This window comes from Trypanosoma cruzi, genomic scaffold (assembly GCF_000209065.1).
Source record: "Trypanosoma cruzi strain CL Brener 1047053517153 genomic scaffold, whole genome shotgun sequence".
Taxonomy (NCBI): domain Eukaryota; phylum Euglenozoa; class Kinetoplastea; order Trypanosomatida; family Trypanosomatidae; genus Trypanosoma; species Trypanosoma cruzi.
In genome coordinates this window covers 95,952-117,548 of record NW_001849450.1, presented here as the reverse complement: position 1 = coordinate 117,548, position 21,597 = coordinate 95,952, and the positions used below count along the sequence as shown (strand labels likewise).

The 21,597-nt window shown below is 49.6% G+C and overlaps 3 protein-coding genes and 1 pseudogene across 3 annotated transcripts, besides 15 other annotated features; 2 read left to right on the top strand and 2 right to left on the bottom strand.

Annotated features, from left to right (window-relative positions):
* Positions 1 to 10: part of a microsatellite that runs on past the window's edge.
* Positions 1 to 12,783: part of a sequence feature (heterozygous, non-Esmeraldo-like haplotype) that runs on past the window's edge.
* Tc00.1047053511671.60 (surface antigen 2 (CA-2), putative) lies at positions 115 to 3,879 on the bottom strand (the record flags this gene model as incomplete). Its single annotated transcript, XM_808423.1, has 1 exon — positions 115 to 3,879. The coding sequence occupies one exon, from the start codon at positions 3,877 to 3,879 to the stop codon at positions 115 to 117; it is 3,765 nt and encodes a 1,254-aa protein (XP_813516.1).
* Positions 3,926 to 3,946: a sequence feature (AT_rich).
* Positions 3,960 to 3,996: a sequence feature (T-rich).
* Positions 4,278 to 4,546: a mobile genetic element.
* Positions 5,078 to 5,101: a microsatellite.
* Positions 5,286 to 5,314: a sequence feature (AT_rich).
* On the bottom strand, positions 5,374 to 10,050 carry Tc00.1047053511671.50 (hypothetical protein, conserved; the record flags this gene model as incomplete). The annotated part of the gene is made up of 1 exon (XM_808422.1): positions 5,374 to 10,050. One exon carries the CDS (start codon positions 10,048 to 10,050, stop codon positions 5,374 to 5,376), a length of 4,677 nt encoding a protein of 1,558 aa, XP_813515.1.
* Positions 11,413 to 11,839: a mobile genetic element.
* Positions 11,885 to 11,907: a sequence feature (AT_rich).
* Positions 12,240 to 12,269: a sequence feature (AT_rich).
* Positions 12,509 to 12,558: a microsatellite.
* Positions 12,784 to 12,891: a sequence feature (haploid, non-Esmeraldo-like haplotype).
* Positions 12,892 to 21,597: a sequence feature (areas not merged during assembly with more than two copies in the genome that could not be assigned to a particular haplotype).
* Positions 14,491 to 15,726, top strand: Tc00.1047053511671.30 (beta galactofuranosyl glycosyltransferase, putative; the record flags this gene model as incomplete). The annotated part of the gene is made up of 1 exon (XM_808421.1): positions 14,491 to 15,726. One exon carries the CDS (start codon positions 14,491 to 14,493, stop codon positions 15,724 to 15,726), a length of 1,236 nt encoding a protein of 411 aa, XP_813514.1.
* Positions 15,746 to 15,809: a sequence feature (A-rich).
* On the top strand, positions 18,502 to 21,258 carry Tc00.1047053511671.20 (annotated as a pseudogene).
* Positions 21,356 to 21,401: a sequence feature (A-rich).

Below are 21,597 nucleotides of genomic sequence, written 5' to 3'. Positions count from 1 at the left end.
AAAAAAAAAATGGCTTTCAGCAAGCAAGGTTGCACAAACATCCCCAAAAGAACTTAAAATTAATTGATTATCATTCACAAGCAAAAATTCAGATTCAAAAAAAAAACCCGCATATCAATGAGGACCAAAAACACTCTTAAATTGCGGAGCAGCCTTGTAGTTCCCCGCAATACTGGAAAAAGAAGAAGATTGAAATGTGGTACTGGTCTTTGAAAACGGGGTGGCGGAACCCGTCCCATGGGCTCCCACAGCACCAAAGGTGCCCTCACCTTCTTTCCGACCAAAACTTCCTAACACAGTTGATGCATGATTACCAAAAGCACTGAAAGCCTGACCAAACCCACTTCCCTCCAATGCAGATAGCTTACCACCACCAATTGCCGGACCACTTACACCTGCTCCACCAAACGCACCGCCAGAATACGTTCCAGGAGAACCAAAGGCACTTCCAATATGAGACAACGCGCTTCCAGCAGGCAATGTAGCATGAACATTCTGTAAAATAGAACCAAAAGCACTTGGTGCTCCAAACCCGCCACCAGCAGCAAAGGATGTGGTTGCAAAAGTCGTCGATGGCTTTCCAAACGACACCTGGAAAACACCAGGCGCATTCGCAAACATAGTGTTTCGAGACGCATCAAACCCTGTTCCCTGTCCAAATAGCGATGGTTTGTCACCTGCTGCGACCTGTCCAAATGGTGATGGTTTGTCACCTGCAGCGACCTGTCCAAACGGTGATGGTTTGTCACCTGCTGCGGCCTGTCCAAACGGTGATGGTTTGTCACCTGCAGCGACCTGTCCAAATAGCGATGGTTTGTCACCTGCTGCGACCTGTCCAAATGGTGATGGTTTGTCACCTGCAGCGGCCTGTCCAAATAGCGATGGTTTGTCACCTGCTGCGACCTGTCCAAACGGTGATGGTTTGTCACCTGCAGCGATCTGTCCAAATGGTGATGGTTTGTCACCTGCTGCGGCCTGTCCAAACGGTGATGGTTTGTCACCTGCAGCGGCCTGTCCAAATGGTGATGGTTTGTCACCTGCAGCGGCCTGTCCAAATGGTGGTTGTTTGTCACCTGCAGCGGCCTGTCCAAATGGTGGTTGTTTGTCACCTGCAGCGGCCTGTCCAAACGGTGATGGTTTGTCACCTGCAGCGATCTGTCCAAATGGTGATGGTTTGTCACCTGCTGCGGCCTGTCCAAACGGTGATGGTTTGTCACCTGCTGCGGCCTGTCCAAATGGTGGTGGTTTGTCACCTGCAGCGGCCTGTCCAAACGGTGATGGTTTGTCACCTGCAGCGGCCTGTCCAAACGGTGATGGTTTGTCACCTGCTGCGGCCTGTCCAAATGGTGGTGGTTTGTCACCTGCAGCGGCCTGTCCAAACGGTGATGGTTTGTCACCTGCAGCGGCCTGTCCAAATGGTGGTTGTTTGTCACCTGCAGCGGCCTGTCCAAACGGTGATGGTTTGTCACCTGCAGCGATCTGTCCAAACGGTGATGGTTTGTCACCTGCAGCGGCCTGTCCAAACGGTGATGGTTTGTCACCTGCAGCGATCTGTCCAAACGGTGATGGTTTGTCACCTGCAGCGGCCTGTCCAAACGGTGGTTTTTTGTCACCTGCAGCGGCCTGTCCAAATGGTGGTTGTTTGTCACCTGCAGCGGCCTGTCCAAACGGTGATGGTTTGTCACCTGCAGCGGCCTGTCCAAACGGTGATGGTTTGTCACCTGCAGCGGCCTGTCCAAATGGTGATGGTTTGTCACCTGCAGCGGCCTGTCCAAACGGTGATGGTTTGTCACCTGTAGCGGCCTGTCCAAATGGTGGTTGTTTGTCACCTGCAGCGGCCTGTCCAAATGGTGGTTGTTTGTCACCTGCAGCGATCGGTACAAATAGTGGTGGTCTGTCACCTGCAGCGATCTGCCCAAATGGTGATGGTTTGTCACCTGCAGCGGCCTGTCCAAATGGTGGTTGTTTGTCACCTGCAGCGGCCTGTCCAAATGGTGGTTGTTTGTCACCTGCAGCGGCCTGTCCAAATGGTGGTTGTTTGTCACCTGCAGCGGCCTGTCCAAATGGTGGTTGTTTGTCACCTGCAGCGGCCTGTCCAAATGGTGGTTGTTTGTCACCTGCAGCGGCCTGTCCAAATGGTGGTTGTTTGTCACCTGCAGCGACCTGTCCAAATGGTGATGGTTTGTCACCTGCTGCGGCCTGTCCAAATAGCGATGGTTTGTCACCTGCAGCGATCTGTCCAAATGGTGATGGTTTGTCACCTGCAGCGATCGGTACAAATAGTGGTGGTCTGTCACCTGCAGCGATCTGTCCAAATGGTGGTTGTTTGTCACCTGCAGCGGCCTGTCCAAATGGTGGTTGTTTGTCACCTGCAGCGGCCTGTCCAAATGGTGGTTGTTTGTCACCTGCTGCGGCCTGTCCAAATGGTGGTGGTCTGTCACCTGCAGCGATCTGTCCAAATGGTGATGGTTTGTCACCTGCAGCGGCCTGTCCAAACGGTGATGGTTTGTCATCTGCAGCGGCCTGTCCAAATGGTGGTTGTTTGTCACCTGCAGCGGCCTGTCCAAATGGTGGTTGTTTGTCACCTGCAGCGGCCTGTCCAAATGGTGGTTGTTTGTCACCTGCAGCGATCGGTACAAATAGTGGTGGTCTGTCACCTGCAGCGATCTGTCCAAATGGTGATGGTTTGTCACCTGCAGCGGCCTGTCCAAACGGTGATGGTTTGTCATCTGCAGCGGCCTGTCCAAACGGTGGTGGTTTGTCACCTGCAGCGGCCTGTCCAAACGGTGATGGTTTGTCACCTGCAGCGACCTGTCCAAACGGTGATGGTTTGTCACCTGCAGCGATCTGTCCAAATGGTGATGGTTTGTCACCTGCTGCGGCCTGTCCAAACGGTGATGGTTTGTCACCTGCTGCGGCCTGTCCAAATGGTGATGGTTTGTCACCTGCAGCGGCCTGTCCAAACGGTGATGGTTTGTCACCTGCAGCGGCCTGTCCAAACGGTGATGGTTTGTCACCTGCAGCGGCCTGTCCAAACGGTGATGGTTTGTCACCTGCAGCGGCCTGTCCAAACGGTGGTGGTTTGTCACCTGCAGCGGCCTGTCCAAACGGTGGTGGTTTGTCACCTGCTGCGGCCTGTCCAAATGGTGATGGTTTGTCATCTGCAGCGGCCTGTCCAAACGGTGGTGGTTTGTCACCTGCTGCGGCCTGTCCAAATGGTGATGGTTTGTCATCTGCAGCGGCCTGTCCAAATGGCTCTGTTTTTTGTTCTGTTTGAGTTTTTTCAAGTGTTGTTTTTTGTTTGTTATTTGCGATATGAGGGTTAATTTGTTGGTTTATCTTCAATTGGTCCGTACAATGATTAAAGCTTTTTTGGGCGTTGGGGTGGGAGGGGTTGCTGGGAGTGTACGATGTTGTATCTTTTTTTTCTTCTATCTTTTTTCTTTCAGTGTATTTGGTTGAATTGTACGAAGGCATTTTCCTGTTGGGATAATGAGGGGTATACCCCACCGCGTACATCATTTGTGTGGGGCGTTCCTTCTCGGGCAGCCTGTGCGACCCACGTGTGCAGTCTGCAGTGAGCCTTTTGCAGTGTGAAAGGAGCGACTCAGCACCAAAGATGACACTTCCTGGTGTCGGTTTCTTCTCCTGCATGCCCATATGAAAGTTAGTATGCAACGGCAGGTGCAGGTGAGGCTCCTGAAGCGCTGTTATGTCCAGACTGAGCGACGGTATTTGTTCGGATGCAAGGCGTTCTACATTGGCGCGCAGCAGCCTCACCTGCTGGCAGAGCTCCTGTAAACTTGCAATTCCACACGATGCAAATTCACCATGAACCTCTTCACAGACCGCATCTAGTTTAGTGGGACGCAAGGCCATATTTATTAAAATCACGGGACCCCGCAACTATCAACAACAGAAAAACAAAAATAAAAAATATATAATTCTATGCTCAATACAAACAAACAAACAAAAAAAAAAAAAGCAGAAAAAAAAGGTAGAAATTATGCCCCAAGCAAACATTACAATTCAACGACCTCAATTGTGCCCATGGCGCATATCGGCAAACCAGCATCATAAGACGGCAGTACAACTTACAAATAGGCAGTGTTTCTTTTGTTTATTGTTGCATCATGGAAGCCTAGAAACACTTGACCTCTGCAGCCTTTCTTCCCCAAAATTGTTCTTTTGGAATCTACAATCACACACAACAAAAAACAAAAAACAAAAAAAACATCTGCGCAGAGATGAGCAGACCTTACATGACAGCACTTCGTCCCTGGCTCAGCCGGCCACCTCAACGTGGTGCCAGGGTCTAGCACTCCTTGCTAGAGAGGAATCTAAGCGCCTGCTGTTCATGCTTCAAACCCGATGAGTAGTTGTTACTTAGTTTTACGGGCCGGAAGGGCAGGTGTTGGAGCCATTCTATAGTGGCTGCCCGCGGAGTAAGGTTATCCTTGCTGCTGAATTCCTTCGTACGCTTACCAGAGCTGCACAATTGAGGTGTAATTACTACGACTGGTAAGAGAAGAAGAAAAAAAAAAAAACAGCACTTCGTTGAGCCACGGTGGGGATCAAAAAAACTCAATTTTTTTTTTTTTTCCCTGGCAAAAACCGAATCCCATAAAACAAGCCAATGACCAGAAATTAATATTTAACGTGTCGCACGATTGGAATAAACTTGTTCTGCTTTTGGATCCCCGGACCAGCCAAGAAGCAACGAACTGCCCAGTAAAAACATCCCCATGTCAGCACCGCGGACCCAGCTTGAGAGCTGGTAACATGCTGTGTCTGTCAATGCCCCCACCATAAACATTTCCAATTCGCCTGTAAACGAGTATGCCACAAATTCCCTCCAGCGGGGGGCAGAAAGCTGATATAAACGTGTCGCACAAAGACATGCAGGGAAAAATCAAAAAAGCCCCAAAATCTTTGCAACGCGCCCACCAGTAATATAATTGAAGAAAAAGTAAAGACGTAATCGCTTGTGCCTCCCCTCACCGTCAATGCACCAAATATGCGAAAAAAAAAGGCAATAATTTAATCCCACTCAGGCTCGAAGCACAAAACTAAACCCATATATATATATATATATATTTATTAATAAAGATACATTTTTGTTTCACTATTACATATCTAAAACTAGCGCACGGAAAAGTGAAAAAGTAACAAGATTATCATTAAAAATAAAATGCAATTCAATGCCGTACATACACTCTCGTTCCTCTCACACATCCTAGAAAAACAAACAAACAAAAAATCATCTTTAAACTCTCCCATGAAACATATATTAAAAATATATTAAATATATATAGGGAAAGGGTGGCGGGCGTTTACCCACCATATCCACTTATCAAACTCACAACCAAAGGGTCAATAATACTTGCGAAACGCATTAGAAAGATGCGCCCGCAACGCTTGAGAGAACCCCACAACCTCACCTCCCTTTTTACCTGAAGAAGTCATTTCATCTCTAGTGGTTTTTGGCAATGCAGCGTGATTGTCTCCCTCTGTATTTTGAGGAGCAAAAACAATTCCCTCAATCTCACTTCTAATGACACCAACAAGGTCGCTTCGAAACGCCACCAACATTTGTTCAAAATTTTTCAACGTAACGCAGGCATCGCCCACAACTAAAGGCTCATTTCTCACTCCATCAAAAGATGTTTTCTCAACACCCTCCTTCAAACGCTTTATAACATTTTGCTTATCACCACCGCGGGGAGAAATAAGTGGAAACTTAAAACCGGAATTCATTTCTCCCACAGCTTCTTTATAAACCAAACTATTACACCCATTAACATCGTCGTCAGAAGGAATCATAGGGTCAACAAAAGCACTTGCATCCGAATTAACTTCAGAGCGCCCTGCAAATGAACTGCCTGAAGGTATCACAGCGACAGCCCCGCCATCACCGACACCAAATGGCATCAAATGAGAAACAACACTTAATGAAGAATCTTCCGAAACCCTCGCAACATTCGAAGACGGTGCTCCAAACGCGTTCTTGAAAGGAGACTCTGCGGGTGGCTTTGCAGCAGTCGAAGACGGCGCTCCAAACACGCTCTTGAAAGGAGACTCTGCGGGTGGCTTTGCATCAGTCGAAGACGGCGCTCCAAACACGTTCTTGAAAGGAGACTCTGCGGGTGGCTTTGCAGCAGTCGAAGACGGCGCTCCAAACACGCTCTTGAAAGGAGACTCTGCGGGTGGCTTTGCAGCAGTCGAAGACGGCGCTCCAAACACGCTCTTGAAAGGAGACTCTGCGGGTGGCTTTGCAGCAGTCGAAGACGGCGCTCCAAACACGTTCTTGAAAGGAGACTCTGCGGGTGGCTTTGCAGCAGTCGAAGACGGCGCTCCAAACACGCTCTTGAAAGGAGACTCTGCGGGTGGCTTTGCATCAGTCGAAGACGGCGCTCCAAACACGTTCTTGAAAGGAGACTCTGCGGGTGGCTTTGCAGCAGTCGAAGACGGCGCTCCAAACACGTTCTTGAAAGGAGACTCTGCGGGTGGCTTTGCATCAGTCGAAGACGGTGCTCCAAACACGCTCTTGAAAGGAGACTCTGCGGGTGGCTTTGCATCAGTCGAAGACGGCGCTCCAAACACGCTCTTGAAAGGAGACTCTGCGGGTGGCTTTGCAGCAGTCGAAGACGGCGCTCCAAACACGTTCTTGAAAGGAGACTCTGCGGGTGGCTTTGCATCAGTCGAAGACGGTGCTCCAAACACGCTCTTGAAAGGAGACTCTGCGGGTGGCTTTGCAGCAGTCGAAGACGGCGCTCCAAACACGCTCTTGAAAGGAGACTCTGCGGGTGGCTTTGCATCAGTCGAAGACGGCGCTCCAAACACGTTCTTGAAAGGAGACTCTGCGGGTGGCTTTGCAGCAGTCGAAGACGGCGCTCCAAACACGTTCTTGAAAGGAGACTCTGCGGGTGGCTTTGCATCAGTCGAAGACGGTGCTCCAAACACGTTCTTGAAAGGAGACTCTGCGGGTGACTTTGCAGCAGTCGAAGACGGCGCTCCAAACACGCTCTTGAAAGGAGACTCTGCGGGTGGCTTTGCAGCAGTCGAAGACGGCGCTCCAAACACGTTCTTGAAAGGAGACTCTGCGGGTGGCTTTGCATCAGTCGAAGACGGTGCTCCAAACACGCTCTTGAAAGGAGACTCTGCGGGTGGCTTTGCAGCAGTCGAAGACGGCGCTCCAAACACGCTCTTGAAAGGAGACTCTGCGGGTGGCTTTGCATCAGTCGAAGACGGCGCTCCAAACACGTTCTTGAAAGGAGACTCTGCGGGTGGCTTTGCATCAGTCGAAGACGGTGCTCCAAACACGCTCTTGAAAGGAGACTCTGCGGGTGGCTTTGCATCAGTCGAAGACGGCGCTCCAAACACGCTCTTGAAAGGAGACTCTGCGGGTGGCTTCGCAGTGAATGTGTTTTGAGTTGCCGCTCGGTAGAAGGTACGCTTTGCTGCACATGGCCAACAGTCGCTTCTAACTTCCGTCTTTCCGTTCAGGTGTTGTCCGGCTAGTGGCTTTGCCTTGTCACAAACGCGACACCTCCAGATATAAGAGGAACTGCTCTCGGATTCCTTTGCCTCCTTTTTGTCCCCAACATTAGGGACAAGAAATAGATGTTCCTCTGCTTCTACCGGAATACGTGGAGGCTCAAACGCCACTACGGCTTTCACAACCCCTGACGTTGAAGATAAATTGATCACGGGCTTTCTGTTATCATCTTCATCCACATCCCGTTTTCCACATACCGACAATTTTTCCCTATCCAGTATGAATGTCGACTTCCTCGCGCAGGGCCAACAGTCGGAGCGTACCTCAGTCTTATTTTTTAAATGATCTCCAGAAAGATCCTTTGCCTTACCACAACGGGAACATTTCCACACTCCATTTTTGCCACAGGAGGTGCCTCCCAACTCCTTCAAAGCTAACTCTGCGGGTGGCTTTGCAGCAGTCGAGGACGGCGCTCCAAACACGCTCTTGAAAGGAGACTCTGCGGGTGGCTTTGCAGCAGTCGAAGACGGCGCTCCAAACACGCTCTTGAAAGGAGACTCTGCGGGTGGCTTTGCAGCAGTCAAGGACGGTGCTCCAAACACGCTCTTGAAAGGAGACTCTGCGGGTGGCTTTGCAGCAGTCGAAGACGGCGCTCCAAACACGCTCTTGAAAGGAGACTCTGCGGGTGACTTTGCAGCAGTCGAAGACGGCGCTCCAAACACGCTCTTGAAAGGAGTCTCCGCGGGTGACTTTGCAGCAGTCGAAGACGGCGCTCCAAACACGCTCTTGAAAGGAGACTCTGCGGGTGGCTTTGCAGCAGTCGAGGGCGGTGCTCCAAACACGCTCTTGAAAGGAGTCTCCGCGGGTGGCTTTGCAGCAGTCGAAGACGGCGCTCCAAACACGTTCTTGAAAGGAGACTCTGCGGGTGGCTTTGCAGCAGTCGAAGACGGCGCTCCAAACACGCTCTTGAAAGGAGTCTCCGCGGGTGACTTTGCAGCAGTCGAAGACGGCGCTCCAAACACGTTCTTGAAAGGAGACTCTGCGGGTGGCTTTGCAGCAGTCGAAGACGGCGCTCCAAACACGCTCTTGAAAGGAGTCTCCGCGGGTGACTTTGCAGCAGTCGAAGACGGCGCTCCAAACACGCTCTTGAAAGGAGACTCTGCGGGTGGCTTCGCAGTGAATGTGTTTTGAGTTGCCGCTCGGTAGAAGGTACGCTTTGCTGCACATGGCCAACAGTCGCTTCTAACTTCCGTCTTTCCGTTCAGGTGTTGTCCGGCTAGTGGCTTTGCCTTGTCACAAACGCGACACCTCCAGATATAAGAGGAACTGCTCTCGGATTCCTTTGCCTCCTTTTTGTCCCCAACATTAGGGACAAGAAATAGATGTTCCTCTGCTTCTACCGGAATACGTGGAGGCTCAAACGCCACTACGGCTTTCACAACCCCTGACGTTGAAGATAAATTGATCACGGGCTTTCTGTTATCATCTTCATCCACATCCCGTTTTCCACATACCGACAATTTTTCCCTATCCAGTATGAATGTCGACTTCCTCGCGCAGGGCCAACAGTCGGAGCGTACCTCAGTCTTATTTTTTAAATGATCTCCAGAAAGATCCTTTGCCTTACCACAACGGGAACATTTCCACACTCCATTTTTGCCACAGGAGGTGCCTCCCAACTCCTTCAAAGCTAACTCTGCGGGTGACTTTGCAGCAGTCGAAGACGGCGCTCCAAACACGCTCTTGAAAGGAGACTCTGCGGGTGGCTTCGCAGTGAATGTGTTTTGAGTTGCCGCTCGGTAGAAGGTACGCTTTGCTGCACATGGCCAACAGTCGCTTCTAACTTCCGTCTTTCCGTTCAGGTGTTGTCCGGCTAGTGGCTTTGCCTTGTCACAAACGCGACACCTCCAGATATAAGAGGAACTGCTCTCGGATTCCTTTGCCTCCTTTTTGTCCCCAACATTAGGGACAAGAAATAGATGTTCCTCTGCTTCTACCGGAATACGTGGAGGCTCAAACGCCACTACGGCTTTCACAACCCCTGACGTTGAAGATAAATTGATCACGGGCTTTCTGTTATCATCTTCATCCACATCCCGTTTTCCACATACCGACAATTTTTCCCTATCCAGTATGAATGTCGACTTCCTCGCGCAGGGCCAACAGTCGGAGCGTACCTCAGTCTTATTTTTTAAATGATTTCCAGAAAGATCCTTTGCCTTACCACAACGGGAACATTTCCACACTCCATTTTTGCCACAGGAGGTGCCTCCCAACTCCTTCAAAGCTAACTCTGCGGGTGGCTTTGCAGCAGTCGAGGACGGCGCTCCAAACACGCTCTTGAAAGGAGACTCTGCGGGTGGCTTTGCAGCAGTCGAAGACGGCGCTCCAAACACGCTCTTGAAAGGAGACTCCGCGGGCGGTTTCTCATCATCTGAAGAGGCTTTTTTTGGGTTTACTGTATCGCTGAATGTAATGTTTGTTTCGTGTTTTTTTGTGGATGCAGCATTGCGTTGATCGTCATCGTTGATGCTTGTATAAGGTCGCATCATTAACCTTGAGTATGTTTTTCTAATTTTTATAATTGTATCTAATTGAGGAGAATGTTGTTTGGAAAAGAAATTATTGATGTATGATTATGCCAATATTCGGCTTGATTTTGACTTTCATGGGGTGATTTTTGTAAATACCACAACTAGCTAATTTGTATAATTAATCATCTTCATTTTCGTAAGTGTTGCTGACCGATTTTTTTCAGGGTGTTCTCAAAGTTTTCTCGGGCCACTTTTTCTCTTTCTTTGGCCACTCTCACGCGCGTTTGAAGGTCATTTATTTCTTTGTTAATGTGATAAGAAAGTAACAGAAAGTCGTTCGAGTACAACGGTGAGTTTACTATATCTTTTATTGTTTTTTCAAGCTCGTTTCCTATGTCGGGTAATATTACACTTTTTTCTTTCAAAGTGTGATTTATGTCCAATTGATTTTGATCATTTGAAACAATATCACGCTCTATTTGCATCTCCGAGCCCATTGTCTCCTCATAATTGCCACTAAAGGCTCGACATTCGTCCATTCCGTTTTTATGGTCTTTGTCCATTCTTGTATTTTTGCGTATGAAGCGTACAGGACGTCACTAAACAATTTCGTAAGTAGCCATACAAAATGTACACTCAAAAAGACGTAATAGCCTTAATAATCGAACATGGGATCCTTGTTGAGTACGTGAAAAAAAAAAAAAAAATCAGCATTTGGTAATTAAATCAAATCCGCAGATAAAAAAGTAAAAATAAAATTAAAGGAGAAAAAACAGCAATAAAACAATAATATATGAAACAATATAACGACTATACCCATTTCTCTGTCTAACATGAGTGGTGTCAGGAAAAAAAAAAAGCTCATAGTGAATATGATGTATTTTAAGGATAAAAATAGTTTCTGTTTCTCAGCTATAGGTTTGTATTAATGGCTTTATCAAATTATGCCCCACTTCCCTCCTACTCACACACACACAAAAAGTGATTCCATTTATTTTCTTTTCATTTGACACATCACAAGCAATGAGAACTTCAACAAGTCTTTTTTTCTTACGAACTAATATTCATATCACCCAAAGTTATAATTGTGGTTTTCCTCAGCATAGTAACACTGATGAAGACTTTAAAAATTCATAAACACATTAAACGTTTATTTTCCCTTATTTTCGTCCAGAAACAGAAAATGTTAATACTTATGTGTTAGTCCCGTGAAACTGACTTGGAGTAAAAGCAGATTTTCACACACTTCTTTCTAAGTTTATCCGCACATTGTTAAATGCCACTATAAAATCCTTTAAATTAGCACCATCTCAACAACAAAAACAAAAATCTTTCAATTCTTTACACCCAATAGTATAATTAAGACGAATGAGAAAAGGTAATAATCTTCCGGGCAGCTGGCCGGATCCTGAAATTATCTATGGAAACCAAACAAGTTAGGGAAAAAGGTTCGTTAGTTAATTGCTTCAATGTTTTCTTTTCATTCAATATATAGAATTCTGTGGACCATTAGCATGGCCCTTTGTCCTCAGTTAGGATTTGAATATTATTACTTACGAAGTGGCAGACTTTGGGGTCCTCCAACCACAAGACCCCGCCGCGTGGTGGGAATCAAGGGAGTGGGTGGGTGGGAAGGCAAAATAAAAATTATCTGGCCTCTATCGGCTCCCTGCCCCTACAAAGTGGCATTCTTCCCAAAGGATTCATACGGTAGAAAGTATCATAAATAATGCATTCGTTTATCAGGATAAACATACATTCATTAAGCTAGCCAGCTCTCCCGCGATCATTCTTTTCACAAGCTCCTAAACCTAATGCAGTAAAAGAGAAAAAAAAAAGACCACAAAAAGACAAATAAAAAATTATATTTAATAAGCATATACCATTGAACGCCTATTTCAGTGACAGCTTGAAAGAAAAAGAAAACAAAATAACATTATAACGATATATATATATATAACTCACAAGGTCTTAGACGACAAAGTTCATTTTTTCCTTTCTTTCGTATGAACAACGCACACACACAAAGAAAAAACAACAACAAGAGATAAGGATATCCAATGATGCATTTTCGGTTGAACAAAAGTCCTGGGCTCATGAATATAAATAAAAACTCTTTATTCCAAAAGCTCACGTTCGTGACTTCCGCAATAACGGTCACCTTCAAAAAAATCAACAATCTAGCTTGACAATATGCAAGTATATAGAATAATAATAAAAAAATTAGATAAAAATATGAGACCTTTCCATCAAATACTAAGAAAAACAATGTCCACACTCAAATACATATAAAAGCACTAGTAATTATAGGGAAAATAGCCAAAGGCTTTCATAGATTGTGAAAAACATAATACGGGAGTCCAAACGTTTCGCACAACGTTCAATCCTCCCATACCTATCACAATTAAAAAGCTTTCGTGTCTTTACTCAAAAAAGTCCAGAAAGGACAGGTGAAGAATTCCCCCCTTCCATTCCTAACAAAAACAACAACAACAAAAAAAAACAACAAAAAAACAACAACAAGAAAACACCCATAAACCAACGCAATAAAAAGAGCCCAAAACCAAGGAAAATCATTCTGCACATGAAACTCCTGCATCGACCGAATGCATAAAATAAAAGATCCCTTACTCCACTTCCCCTCCCCTTTTATCGAATAAATTGATGGGCTCCTCGCCGTGCGGCGGCCCGTTCCTTCCGGCCCCGTGGTGCCACAAATTCGCTCCGGCAAGGCGCGTCCGGCCCGGACGCCGCTTGTGACGTCTTCCGCCCCGCGCCCACACCCATGTGGTGTGGAGGTGACTGGCTGTGGTTCCCCCAGTCCCGAAATGCCGGGCAATTGGCCGTGACACGCGCGACGCCCACTTTCGCATGTGTTTCCCGCCGCCTTCTCCGGGTCAGGCGCTTTCCCCTGCAAGAACACCGCTGGCGCTGCGGTCCGCCTTACGACGCATTGGCGCCACAGCGGCGGCGACAACACTGCGCAGTGCAGGCTTGAGACCCGGAGCGCCGCACCGCGGAATGGTGGGCTTCTGGCTTCTGCGGAGTCCCACCCGCGTACTTCGGTGCTCGAACTTGGCGCTGTGATGAGGCAGCCGACCATTAAATCAACAGGAGGATGAACTTGTGGTTGCGGAGAAAGGCCGGGGTAATATTCGGAGTGTTTGCTTTTTAAACCAAAAGACAGTTGATTGCGATTCGGGCTCTGTGTTTAGTTGCATTTTGCGTTTGTTTGCCATGCCTTCTGCTGCATTGCGATGTTTTCCATTAACTGCAAATCACTATGTGATTGGATGGTGGCGCTCTCCATGCACCTATTCTTTACCACGACACATTGGCAAAAGGTTGCTGTTTTGTGGCACTGAATCTTGTGAGGCACCAGCGGACCGCGGGAGGGTGGTGCAACCGAACGCGCATATGTTAGTGGGACAAAATGGAGAGCTTTTCCTCCGTTGCTACGATTCCTCAAGAGGTGCGTTGCCATTCGAAACAAGCTTCTGTGTGCTTGTGCCAAATGTGCACATCGAGGACATGAGAGCCGAAGGTTTTTCCCGCGAACCAGCGTGCGTTACCGTGTGGATATTGGTTGCCGAGTTACAGACGATTTAACCGACGCTAACTTTTTGTTCACGATGGATGATATGAATATATATATAGATGGATGGTACTTGGGTGCATTGTGGATAACTTGCTCATCGGTTCATCAAGAACAGAGCACTTTGTCTGCTTCTGGCCGTTGCACACTAGGTGTCTTTGCGTTCATGGTATCACCTTCATTTCTCTCTCTAAACGTCCCTCCTGCGCCGAGGACACAAGATGGGGGCCACATGTACTGTCGGCGTAGTGAATGTGAGTGTGAATGGGTGACAAAAAGAACATGTTTCCTTGTTTCCTTCTCAGAGAGAGAGAGAGAGAGACTTCATCACCCATGAGAAGATGGATTTGTTCTTTCTTGTCGTTTAAGAATTCTTGCTGTGTTTGGCGGAAAGCTTTGGAAAAACACATTGCTTTTGATGATGGAATTGTGCTTCCGCTTGATCTTTCCCTCTTCTTGTATTGTTGCTTTTTTAAATATTTTGTGTTGACGAGTGGCGTTGCAGAAGAAACGCTGAGGCACTGGGCTTCATCATCGATTCATTTATTTGATTATTTTTTGTTTTTGTACCTGGTGCGGTTTGCGGTTTCTCTAATGACCTTCCCGCATGGAGGGTTTTATTGGGGCACTCGAGCCTTTTTTTGCGGACGGAAGGCCAAGGACGTTATCCATGCTTGACCATTGCGCTGGAAGGAATCTTTTTTTGTTCAAATTGACACGGAGCCATTCCTGCGCACCTTCTTTTTCTTTTTTACTTCTTTTGCTTTCTTTAAGGAGATACTCCCTTGGCTTTGCCTCCAACGGGGTATGCGCGGAGTTGCACGCGTTTAAAAAACCGAGGCCACGAGCCTTTTTTGGAAAGGATGCTTTATCTTTCTTCTAATTTTAATTTGTTGTCCATGTTGATGTTTTTTTTTTTGGGTTCGAGTTCCTACTTGGTGACGATCCCACGTATGGTTTGGTGTTGGTCCGACCAGGGCGGACTATATCCACTGCGTCGGGGAAAGGCTTCTGGTGGATCCAACGACACGGCAGCTGGGGGAAATAATAACGGGACGGACGTTATCCCTTTGATGGTGGTCCCGCTGATGCTCGATCTGATGGACTTTCGGAGGATGATGTGCAACATCAGTGTGCCCATCCGGCTGTTGGTTTTGGTGCAGAACGGGCGGGAGGCGATGCTGTCGTTGTGCCTGCAGGAACTCGAGAGGGTCTATGGGTGGTCCGGACGCCTGGCTGTGAGTCGTCACCCGGAAAACATCGGGTACAGCGCTGACGTGAACATCGGGTCACGACTTGCACTCTCGCTGCCGCGCGAGGAAGTGCCTTTTGTTTTTGTGACAAACAGCGACGTAATGTTTTCACCCGATCTTCTTCCCAGCCTTCTACGCGATGTGCATGGAATGACGAGGCATGATGCCGCTCGCATGGATGAGTTGTCGGCGGAAGCGGCGAATCGGCCGAGCGAGTACAGTCCTGTTTTGCGACGGGGCTTGAGGGTGCTGCGCTCCACGGTGAACGATGGCCGATTGTCGACGTCTGCGCTGCTGCCTGACCGCATCCGTTATGCTTCTGTGAAGGAGCGTGAAAAGGCGTTTTCGAAGCATTACGGGCACTTCTGCGCGTATTACAAAAGCAGTTGTTTTGCGTCTGTTATTTTGACACGCCTGGCGATCGGCACGGTGGAATATTTTGACGAGAACTTCTACCCAGCTTACGTGGAGGATGTCGACTACAGCTTACGTCTCCGTTTGCCTGGATTTCAGGAGCGGAATGTCTTATGCGGCAAATTTGTGCATCGTGGCAGCTCGAATATTCGTTTCTCTAATAAAATGGAGCTACCGGACGCTCTCTGGTACCGTCGCGTCAAGTCTTTGATGACGAACAAACCATATGCCATGATGAAGTGGGGCCCTCAACGGGCGTGCAGTGGCGGGTGCAAGGAGCCATATGACGGCATGGTCCCCCTAGACGTTTGGGTGAAGGATGAGGCACGCATACAACGCATTCGGGCCTACGGGCATGACGAGGAGCAAGGAGTCCCAAAGGTTGAGTACGACAGGACACTTTTGCACCCTTTCACGACGAAAGGAAGATGAACTGGCGCCAGTCGCAAGTTTTTTGTTTTTATTATTTTATTTTATTTTTTACTTTAATTATTGAAAGTTTTTTTTTATATTTACAAAAATGATATTCAAGCGAGTACGCCATGGGTTTTAAAGAGCGCAAACATATATTTGGCATGACGGGGGAGGGCGCAGCGTCCAAACGCGGCCGTGTTGCCGAGGGTAGGAGAGGGCGGCAGAAAGTAAGAAGAATGAAGATGATGGATGAGGAAGAAATAACAGGGGAGGGAAGCAGAAAACAAGTCAAAATCATTGTGGGCACAACGCTGATTCTCACCGTGGGCGATCGACGCCGCAATTGGCTACTAATTTACCCACTGAAGGTGACACCCGTTTCCGCTGAATATGCTGCGTGCATATCTGTTGGGCTCTTTGTTTGTTCTGTTGTTTTGTTTGTCTCCCGCACATTTATTTCTCCGTGCCGCCTGACTCACTCGTTTATTATTCCCCTCTCTTTTTTTGTCCGTGCACCGAGAGAAGGGCTCGGGGACATGAAGTGCGCTCCCCTTCCGTGAGATGCCACCAAAAACAGGAGGAGAAAGAAAAGAAAAGTGAAGCGGGGAGGGAAACCATCGCCACGCGTCCTTTTCTCCGAGAAGGCTGCTCACCACGCCACTGAGGCGCGCCGTGTGCTTCACGAGGCCCGCTGGACTCGATTGGGGAGCCGTGAATGATGGTGCGTGTGAGTGTGGCGGATGCGTCCCCCAGGCGTCCCTCGAGGACCCTCTGGCCATTGGGAGTGCGTGGAATGCGGGACTCCGCGGGGACATTTGCCCGTTTTTTTTTTATTCCTCCATCCGCCCCTCCCAAGCCTCAACACGGCGGCTGAGCCAACGACTGCGACGGGATCCGTTGCGTATTTCTGGATCTTTTTTGCGTTGCAGCGGCAGGCCTGATGTGTCCTGCTCGGCAGACATGGTGGACGGAAGTGGGCTGCCCTATCGGGAAAACGATGGTCCCGGCGGAGCGTGTTGCGTACTTTGTAATTTGGCGTGTTTGTGGTGATCCTTGCGGATGGTGTGACGGCGCCTGTTTTACTTGCGGGGAGAGAAGCGATGCTCCACGGTGATGCACACGTTGCGTGTGGAGGTTTGTGTTGCTGTTGGTTTGTGAACATTTCTTCTTTCGCTTTTGCTGAAACACCACAGAGGGCGGTGTCTGCGGACAGCAGAGAACTGCGAGGAGGGGCATCACCCGATTTTTGGCTTGACGAGGCGGCTTATGTGATTTTACGGTGTTTATTTTCAGGATTGAGAGGCTACCCTTTGCTGGAATGTATTGTGGGAGACCATCCGCGTGTTTTTTTTTTTCCAATCCCTTGGCATTTGGTGCCTGCCGTGAAATGGATGTTGATGGCCGTTTTATGGCGCTGAGATGCATTTTTATTTATTTAATTGGCGAGTGGGTGAATTGTGTTGCGTTCTGCCATGCGGCTTGTTGCTGAGGGCGAGTGGCCGCAGGGAGACGTTGTGAGCGCCTCCGACACGAGGTACGATTGAGCAGTCACCTCCTCCGCTCGCCGGTACATGCTGTTGAGGCGGCGTGATGATAATGAATCGGCTTCCCAGAAAAGCAACGAGAGGACGTTTGCTCTTCCTGCTGCGGTGTTTGAGTGAACTCTACAATCCGTGGGCGGGGTTGCCCTGCGTGCCGTATTTCTTTGAATTTCATGAGTTTTGCACATGCACGCAGTCCCCCTGTTTGCCCTCCTGTGGGCGGGAGACCGGGATGCAAAGGGAAAAAATGTGCCCGTGCCAGCATGTGGCAAAGTCTTTCTTGGGAGGGATTGCGACTGTGATGCACGTCCTGGCAGGCAGGAATGGGATGAGAGGGGAGCGGAGGGGCGAGTAACAGCGATCGTGTGCGGGGCAATGCGCAGTGAGTAGGGCGAATTGGTATTTATGTTGACTTTTCAAAACATTTTTGTCTTTTTCTTTTGTGGCAATGGAAATAAACTTTGGGTGACGTGTTGTGGATTATTTGCACATGATTCAGCGCGGCAACACCATTTGCGGATAAAATGAATGGCATCTGCGTGAGGCTTGTTTTTTGAGCGCGAGATGGTCGGGGAGGTGCTCAACGCTCCGAGAGGCCCGGAGCAAAGAGGCGCGCACTGCTGCAAGCAGAGGGATGCACGCTCCTGTTGGTGGCGTTGCTGTGGAGCCCTGAAGTGCCTGCAGGGAATTTGTTTTTCCCGCCTCATTATTTTGTTGATTGGTGCTTGTCGCGGCCTTTTGAGGCGGGGCGTGGGATGGACCGAGGGAGTGAGTTTCGTGCGACTGTGCTGTGAATTGTTGCTGCCCACTTTTGTGCAGATACTTCCGTTTGTGTCCGCGTCGTTGCCGCGGCAGTGCACTGGGAGCGTGTGACTGATCACTGTATCACTTGCAGACTGTTTCGGCAGGACTTTGAATGGCGTCGCCGAATGATGAAATTCCGCTTGCATATCTCTCTCTGTGTTTGTGTGTGTGTTGTCTTCTTCTGTGACTTGCCGTGTTGTTATTTTTTTTTTATGTGTGCAATTGTTTTCCATGCCGTCCCTTACAGACTCTCTTTTTTCCCGCACTTTGCGTGGGTGCTCTGCTCTCCGCTGACGTGTCTGATTTGCTGTCGCTGGTGTTCTCTTCACCACTTCCTGAACACGGACACAAAGGAAAGAAGTTAAAAACAAGCGCTAATCGCCACTGTGAACTTGCAAGGCACTGAAAGAAACAACAGCACACAGACCGCCCACACACACATATTTATATGCTCTCACGTGTTGCTGCAGTGAAGGCACCCCGCACACACAACCGTCGACGCGTGACCGGATCCAGCGGAAGGAGGAGGGAAGGAAGAGAGAGTGAGCCGCTGAGGCCCAACATGTCCCGGCGTGTGTTTGCTTCCGCGGTGCTGCTTCTCCTTTTCGTGTTGACGTGCGCCGCTGCTGGGCCTGCACAGGCCCAAAACCGTGGAATGAGAGTGGGTGATTCCTATGGAAGACACAGTTTGGAGCGGTCGCCAAGGGAGTATCCAGTCGCAGACACAGCGGCCGCTGGCCACATTTTCCGCAATCCCCATCTTGTGAATGTGGACGGGATGCTCCTGGCCATTGTTGGAGCTCAGTTCAATGGATCTGTGAGGAGCGGGAGTGCGTCCATGCAGTTGATGGCACAGATCAGCGTTGATGGTGGGAGGACGTGGCGGTCGTACGCGGGGCCAGAAGATCTTGACGCTTTTGCTGCACTCCCTCACCGGATGTCGTTTCCGTCGTCTTTTGGACCCCTCGGATCGCTTCTTGCATTTGTGGAGGGCTACGACTTACGGAACGGTGCCATAATTCGGTTTACCGATGGGTGGGGGGGAAGTGGGTTGGAGTCTGTTATCCATTTTCTGGAGACGGGGCCTGGACGAAGCGGAGATTTGTCGATGAGTTCCGTCTCTATGAGCATTCGCCCTCCCTATCCCTATAAATCCGACGACTTGATTGGCTTCCTCAACGATGCCAGTACTCCCATCACGAAAATGACGGATAACACGTTCGTGTTTCCCGTGCAGTTTCTGACAAGGGGAGGGGACACTGCGTCCACAGTCATGTACTGGAATTCCGATCAACAGCACTGGACCTTTGCGAAAAGCGCGACACATGCGGGCTGCACCAACCCCAGTATCCTTGAGTGGGAGGCTGGTAAAATCATCATGATCACCTCATGTAATTACGGCCGCCGCAGGGTGTACGAGTCGACTGACAAGGGGGAACACGTGGAAGGAGGCTCTGGGGACGCTCTCGCGCGTGTGGAGCAACTCATTGGCAGGTTCTGGGCTCCACATTCAGAGTGGATTCATCACTGCAACGATTGGCGGAAAGAAGGTGATCCTCCTCACCCAGCTGGAATATCCCAGACACGACAGCAAGGGCGAGATTCACCTGTGGCTAACAGACACGAACCGCATTTACCACGTTGGCCTGCTACCCACTGGGTATGGCGCGACCTCCAGCTCCCTGTTGTACGCGAATAATAAGCTGTATTGTTTGTACGAGGCCGGTGTTGGAAGCGACTCTGGAGCCTTCTTCTTAGATCTGACGTCCGAGCTGCAGAAGATATGGCATGCGCTGTCTAACTGGGCCGCAAATGACATTGCATTGTCGCGACAATGCAGCTCAATTGCCTCAGGCGCCGCGCTGTCAAGAGGGGACTGTTCTGTTCCTATCCCCACGACTGGGCTTGTGGGCCACTTGGCCGATACGCTCCGTGGGGACAAGTGGGAAGACGAGTACCTTGGGGTGAATGCCGTTGTGAGGGGTGCGGCGAAAAAGGTTCCCAGTGGGTTGACGTTCGAAGGGCATGAAGCAGGGGCCGAGTGGCCTGTGGGCAAGCAGTGGCCGAACATACCGCTCCACTTTGCAAACTATGGGTTTACTCTTGCGGCAACGGTGTCGATTCACGAGGTGCCGAAGGGCATCACTCCCCTGATGGGCCTGAAGAGAATGGGGAAGACAACACTCCTGGGACTGTCGTACGATAATAATATGGGGTGGCGCGTGGTGAATGACTTGTACCCAAGGCATTTAACCAAATGGGAGCTGAACAAAACGTATCACGTGGTGCTTCAAATGCATGACGGTGTGGGCTCCGTGTACGTTGACGGGAAATCCTTGTTGAATTTGACCTTGACTCGTCCTTCTGATGAATTAATGGACGCGGTCTCACACTTTTACTTTGGCGCGTACAATGAGCAGTTGCACAGCGGAAAAATTCATGCGACGGTGGCGAACGTCTTTCTGTACAACCGTCCGTTGAATGAAACTGAGATTGGCGCCCTCAACGCGAGTAAAGTCACCATTCCACCTCCGGAAGGGAAGCCGGCGAAAGCGGCGGCAGTTACTTCCCCGCCCGTTGAACCTTTAACCACTTCGGTTGCCACAGAGACGCAAGCAACTGCGCCAGCGCCCACTCCTGCCGCACCACAGCCGACGGAACAAGTAACGTCGAACGGGAGCAGTGGTGCGAGCGGTGGTGCTGCACCCACACCAGCGGTGTCCAATACCACGACACCCACAGCAGAGGAGAAGAGCGCAGGCCAGTCGGCATCTGTTACATCTTCAAGTGCCGCCAGCTCGGAGGATGACGCCTCCTTGTCTGATGGCTCAAAAACGGTGGGGACAGAAGTTGCCGATAACAAGCAGGGAGATCAACCAACCCAAGCCTCTGCGGGCATCTCCGACGCAGCAAATGGCGCAACAAATCCAAAATCACATGCCGCTGAAAGCAAGGGGCAAGAAGAGCCCGCAGTAGCAACTGAGGGGGACGTGAGCTCTGGTGAGAATGAGGGGACGGCGGGAGGAGCTGATGGGCAAGAGGAAGATATCCAGCCACAGGATGGGGAAGCAAAGGCTGCGGCACTCGGCCTCGCACTCAAAAGCAGTCTCGGAAATTCGTCGCAGCGGGATGACGGCGTTGCTGGCACCATGCGTGAGAGCAGGGTGCTGCTGCCGCTGCATCTTCTGCTGTTTGGACTCTAGGGGGGTTTGCGGCTCTGTGAGGAGTGTGCGGCCTCAGTGTGGGACAATTGCGCCCTCCCTCACACCGACACACATCCGGTAATGGATTACTCTCCGCAATTCTTTTCTTTTTTTTCTTGTTTGTTTTTTCTTTCCCCCTTCTTTTGCTTGTTGCCTTGGGGCAATCACTATGGAAGTTTTTTTTCTTTTCTACTCTCTCCTCTTTGTTTCTTGCGGCACTCTTCCTGTGAGGGGTGCCGTGTGTTTCCCGCCCAACTGCTCCACTCGCACACCCACCGACACGCTCATGACGACGGCCCTGTGCGCCTCGCCTGCTGCACGCATGAGGAGGGGCCGCGACG